The sequence below is a fragment of the Callorhinchus milii genome, unplaced genomic scaffold (genome assembly GCF_018977255.1).
Source record: "Callorhinchus milii isolate IMCB2004 unplaced genomic scaffold, IMCB_Cmil_1.0 Scaffold5, whole genome shotgun sequence".
In the NCBI taxonomy this organism is placed as follows: domain Eukaryota; kingdom Metazoa; phylum Chordata; class Chondrichthyes; order Chimaeriformes; family Callorhinchidae; genus Callorhinchus; species Callorhinchus milii.
The window spans coordinates 18,145,073-18,151,159 of NW_024704746.1; the positions used below are offsets into that span (position 1 = coordinate 18,145,073).

At 43.6% G+C, this 6,087-nt stretch overlaps 1 protein-coding gene across 1 annotated transcript; it reads right to left on the reverse strand.

Moving 5' to 3' along the window:
- Positions 1–1,355: 1,355 nt before the first annotated feature.
- barhl2 (BarH-like homeobox 2) lies at positions 1,356–5,828 on the reverse strand. The gene is made up of 3 exons (XM_007887172.2): positions 5,202–5,828; positions 3,338–3,563; positions 1,356–1,694 (listed from the first exon to the last, which is right to left on the reverse strand). The coding sequence occupies exons 1-3, from the start codon at positions 5,713–5,715 to the stop codon at positions 1,403–1,405; spliced, it is 1,032 nt and encodes a 343-aa protein (XP_007885363.1). The 5' UTR covers positions 5,716–5,828; the 3' UTR covers positions 1,356–1,402.
- Positions 5,829–6,087: the final 259 nt, after the last annotated feature.

Consider the following 6,087-nt stretch of genomic DNA (forward strand, 5'->3'; position numbering starts at 1 on the left):
TCTCTCTCTGCATCTCTCTCTATCTCTCTCCTCTCTCTCTCCTCTCTCTCTCTCTCTCTCTGCTTTCGCTGCCATCGCTCACATTGACGACGCTCGCCCTGGGTTTTTCACTCCAATTGCTCACGCTGAGCTGCCTTACGCCTGCTGTCTGGCGAAGCCGGTGCTTTCAAGCGTTATGCTTCCCCACAACAGCTGCCAGGCTGGGACAAATTCCCGTTTCCCAGGCAGGCCAGCCAGCCTCACAAACCATCCATTATGATGTGCTGTTCACTATTCAAAAAAAAAAACACACAACGGTATAAGCACCCACACCACCAGCTACCATCGTAAAAAAAAAATCCTAAATTAAAAAAAAATATTTGGAATCGATTGCTGCCACCTCTATTTTGTACCTTCTCAACCGAACATGGAAATACGAAAGCAAAATGCGGCGATCGATTCCACGAATCGCGCTTGTAATCACAATTTCACCCCCCCCCCCCCCCCCCCCACACCCACCCCCCCCCCAAAAAAATGGTCCTTTAAAACTAATGTTTAGTTGACGTCAATGGCCTAAAACGGGGTTTATCAATTAAAATGCCTTGTTGTGCATTTGCGATCTTTTTTTTCCGCTGTATTATTTTTTTCTGAAATTGCAGCAACTCGCATTGATGTTATTTCAGTAAAATTCTGGTGAAGTCTGTATCCCATAGAATCCACCTTTCCATTAACTCCGGGTCTAAACTGACAAACCTTCCATTTTTTGGCTCATCCATTCTAAATCAAGTTTCACCTCCAACCCAATTACGTCGTTTCATTCCGCAACCATGTTCCATAAATAAATATTAAATGTTTATTCATGTTATTAAATACATATTTATATTTAAAGGAAAACTTTCAATTTACCTTAAAAGACAGAAACCAAACTACAAAAAAAAAACTAGTTTTACTTGATCTAAGTATTTATTTGATTGAAAAGACTGCATGAAAATGAGGAGAAAAAAAAATCTGTAAGTACTTTTACTAATAATGTATATATAGTTTCAAACTGGATTTTTTCTGACCACATATAATAAATACGCGTGTATCACCCAGTCTCGAAAAATGTACACTTCTTACTAATCTGGTGCATGCCACGTTCAGATAAAAAGGTCATGAGAAATCAGTGCAAAGTTCCAAGTCCATTACCCTCGACCTTTTTTTTCTTCTTTTTCTCCTTCTCCTTCTCCTTCTCTCTCTCTCTCACTCTCTTACATTGGAGCAGAGTTTGTGTTTATGTCCCTATCAGCGGCTTTCACAATCCTGTTATTTTTTTTTTGCTCTCTCCCCTTCTCGCTCTCTCTCTCTTTCTCTCTCACTCACTCCCTCCCCTCTATCTCTCTCTCTATCTCTCTCTCTCTCTCTCTGTTTCTCTGTGTGATTTTCACCGGGGATGTGGTGTGCCGGTAATGGGGTTGGGCAGTGGGTTGAGGGCTGGCTGTCCTGGGGGGCCCAGACCGTGGATGAGGACTCGCGGGACCAGTGGCCGCTGAAGTCCGGGATGAGGCGGTGGAGTCCGGTACATGTACATGGCCGCCGCCGCCGTCGTGTCCATGTTTGTGAGCAGGCTCGGGTGGTAGAAATAGGGAGATGGGAACATCCTCTGCAAAGCAGAGTAATTCCCGGCCTCTGCCAGCAGCTCCAGTCCCACTGCAGTCTGCCTCTTCCACTTGGTCCTGAAACAGGGCAGAAACAGCCAAGGTTGGAATTAGAGGGGCTTTGTCACAACACACTCACAAGTTAACCCCCCAAGTGAAAAGAAGGAAGCGACAACAATTGGAAAAAATAACCAGTCGAAATGTATTCCCCCACCCCCCAAAAAAATATATAAATATGCACTTTCCCCCCACCACTAAATATATGCACTTTTCTTCTAACGAAAGGGAACAGTGCAGAAATCGATTGCAATTAAATTAAAGGGGGTGAAATGTCCCTCTGTTGGTCTTCGAGGCACATGGATTCGATAAATGACTGGATAAATATCTGACAAATCTCATAACGCGGAGCCATTTGGAATATTTAAACTTCATCCAGTGTTTTGCTCTCAATTGGGATGGAGCGCAAACGTGATTAAAACGAGGGAGCAAGCAGGCAAAGTGGGCAGGAAATAATCTGCAGCAGATGCAAACATATCGAGAGAAAAGGCTTGTGGTTCAGCCAAATATTTTCCAGTGTGCGTGCGCGGACCTGGTGCCTTTAAACAACTAACACACAAAAATAAACGGAATAAAAATCGTAAAAGGTTAAATATATATATATATTTATATATATATATATACATATGACGTATTAAACCGTGTTTAGATTTGGGAACAGCTGACGTTAATGTTTGCTGACAGATTTAGCATGGTTGAAAACTGTATGTAATGAGACAGAAAAACTGTGGCATGGATGACAACTGGACGCCTCTCTCCAACTCCACTTTCCGTCGATTGCGATAAATGTTAAAATTTCACATCTAATTGTTCGGGTTGTTAAGTGCGCAACATACACACAGATCTGGCGAGATGTCTCTGTAGAACACACCTGGCTTCAGGATAAACTGGATTTGACTTATATTTTTTTTCCCCAGCCATCTCTCTCTCCCCCCCCCCCCCCCACCCCCACCCCACCCCCTCTCCCCCCGTAAAATGGACTCAATTTGAGACATTTTCCAAGTCAATTCGTGGGAAACAAAAGTTTTCCCCAACGCTCTCAATATTTGAAAGCGTTTGCGAAAATCAGATGTCACCCAATTCAGTTACAATCTCACGTTCGTTCCACTGCACAGATGAGTTGCTGGGTTTGCAACATGCAGGAGAAGGAAGAGTATGTTTGGGGAAACAGGTAAATCATCTCCATACAATAGACGTGTACAGTAAACCTGAAACTTTATGACCGACCGTATATTTTTATTTACTGCTGTGGCCCGATTTGGAAAGTCTTAGGGTGGACAGGAATTATCGCAGGGATTCTGTTCTGCGTCTACATCTATCTACACGATGACGGGTGGCGACCAGAAGAGCAAAGCCATCGCTTTTTGTTTGAATCCGGTTTCCGCGCGTTTGTACGCACGTCGGTGTCTGGTGTCTCTGTCATCCGCGTGTTGCCAACAGTTCCTACATATCCTTGGTCGTGTTTCACACCGGATTGCAGAGGGCATGTGTAGGAATAGTTTATTAATCGACTGTGTGCCATCTGTACGCGGTCCACATGCAGTTAGTTACAAGGTGTGCAGTCTGGTTTGTTTTGTTTGCAGCTCGATAGATAGATAGATATATAGATGGGTAGATATATAGAAGGGTAGATGGATACCCAGGTACAGTGTGGTCTCACGTACCTCCTGTTCTGGTACCAGGTTTTGACCTGGGTGTCTGTCAGGTTGAGAGCCGCCGCCAGGTCCATGCGGTCCTGGACGCTGAGGTATTTCTGTCGCTCGAAGCTCCGCTCCAGTTGATTGAGCTGATGGTCAGAAAACGCCGTCCTCGCTTTCCGAGGCTTCTTCGCTCGCACAGGAGGACTTTCTCGGCTACTCGTTATCTCACGATCGCCTTCTTCTTTTGTACCTAAAATAAGATAAGCGTTGTGTGTGATTCCCAAGTACTTTGAGAAACATCTTGCGTCCTTATTTTTTTGGGGGGTTGGGGGGTGGTGGGGGGGTGGGTGGGGGTTGGTGGGGGGGGGGGGTGTTCGAAAGTTGCATTTCGACGCAATATTATTTTACCATTATTTTTTTCATTGGCAAAATCAGCCCATGGATTTTATCTTTAAAACAGTTGGAATATGTGGCTTTTGGTAAACCCGGAGATGCTCGTGTTTTTAATGTCCTCATGCCTATTAATTATTTATAACCAAAAACGACTAAACTGACAAATAATTTAAAATAATTGTTTCCCCAAAGCAACTTGTTTAATGGTGTGATATGTGTAAGCTACAATTATGGCACAGATAGAGAGGGGGAGAGGAGAGAGACAGAGAGACAGAGCCACACAGAGGTCTGGGTGACAGTGTTAAGAATGCTATTTGTCAAGTTTGAGTTTTTCCTGAAATGCTGAGAAATCGATATGTCAATCCATCTCTATTTGTACCAGTTTTTGCAGCTCTCCATGATCTTCCCTGCAGGAAGAACAATAATCTCTCTAATTGACCCACTGGGGAGGTTTGTGCACAAAAATCGCCAGACCAGACTCTACATCTGTTTTTTTCCCCCCCCCATCTCTATTATGCTAATACTAATCACCGAATGAATTATAAAACGACCGGCTTTTCATTTTCACACAATTTACAACAACAAAAATGGCCGAGTGATAAAGTATCATTGGAAATGTTTCGCGAGTTATCATCTATAAAGCAGATCAAGTCGAGAGCTCGTTCTGTTAATCGCACGTTTTCATTTCGTGTATACTTGTTTCAACAGCCATTATAAACCACTGAATATTTTTAATGTCGCCGAGAAAAAGGGGCCAATTATATCAATCTACACACCCTTCAAAAAAAAATATCGCCGAAATTGGGAGGCGTTCTGAAAACAATATTCTAGATCAATTCAGTTGGTAACGAAATGCAATGAGTAAATCTCGTTATGTTAGTAAAAAAATTGCGGATGCATTTACAATTCTTCCTAAATTGCGACCACGATCCATACAGTGTCAAGACGCAGCAAAGCAGCATTAAGAAAAGAAAAAAGTAACAAGGCCCCACTGCTTTTTTTTGCAACCCACATTAACATTTTCCTGAATATGAATACTGAACCAAATGCTCCCAGACACGATAGAGTAACATTTGCATGTGCTGCCCAATCTCAGTAGTTCTGAAAGCGCTCTCCCTCACTCTCTCTCTCTCTAGATATATTATCTATTTGCTGCATCGGTTTCTTGTGAAAAAAAACAAGAATAAACAAAGGTGACAGTAACACAAGGGCAGTCAAGAACACTCTGAGAACTCTCGAATGAAGCAAATCAACATCATTGACCAGGAAGGTAACCCGTTAAAACGCAGCAATGCTATTCCAACCAAGATCTCGGTTGTTTTTTGTTCAAGATATCTGACAATTTCCCCCCACGCCACCTAAAGCTGTCAGTGCGCAGCGTTACACACGTCTGTAGCACTTGCAAAACTGTTAGACGCAAATTACCAAAAACAAGCAGCACCAATATGTATATATATATATTTTAAAAATGATAACAAGAGGCGAGCAGACTCACCATTGCATTTGATGCTGTCGTTTTGAGTGTCGTCTCGTTTGTCGAGCTTGTCTCGGTTTTTGCTCTCCTCGGGCTCTGTCTTTTGCCTGAAGGACTCTGCCTCTGGTTTTGGGGTGTGGGGTGAGGAGGCGCTGGTGCTGTAAGGTGCACAGGCTGCCAGCGGTTTGCTATCGCCCAAAATGTCTTTGATTAAAAAAGAGGAGGTGGAAGTCCTAGGGGCAGAGTTGGCGGCTGCCAGTTGCTGTGGCGGCTGCAAACTTTGCTGCTGATGCTGGTGGAGGTTGTCCTGGGCGAGATGTGGCTGCTCTTGGTGCTCCATGGACACAGAGAGGGGTGAAAGGGGAGCAGTCCCCACAGTGTCTATCTCCGAGCTCGGGGACGGGGTGGCCTGATTTCGGAAATCTGAAGTCCTGCCGTCACCGTGGCGAAAATCTCCATTCATCAGCACAGGACTAGCGGAACTATTGGACAAAATAGTGTCTATTCCAAAGCTCGAGCCGCTGGATCCTTCCATCGCGGTTTTGGTGCTTTATTTTTAAGAGTGCGTCTTCATCACAACCTGTACTTTTTAATTGAGTTTGCAGTTTAAGGATTCTTCGAAATCAGAGGCGTCGACAATCTGTGTGACTCGACTCAACTCTACGTTTCTTTTTATATATATATGCATATATATATATATATAAATTATTTTGCTGTCCTGTCCTGTCCTCCAAAGCAAAACACAGGGAGAGAGAGAGAGAGAGAGAGAGACAGAGAGAGCAAAAAAAAAATAAAGAGGAAAAAGAAAATGTTCACACGTGTTAATATAAACTTTAGCACACACACACACAAAAAAAAAGCGACGTTGCACTGATTTTTTTTTTCTTCTTTCCCCCCCCCCCACCCC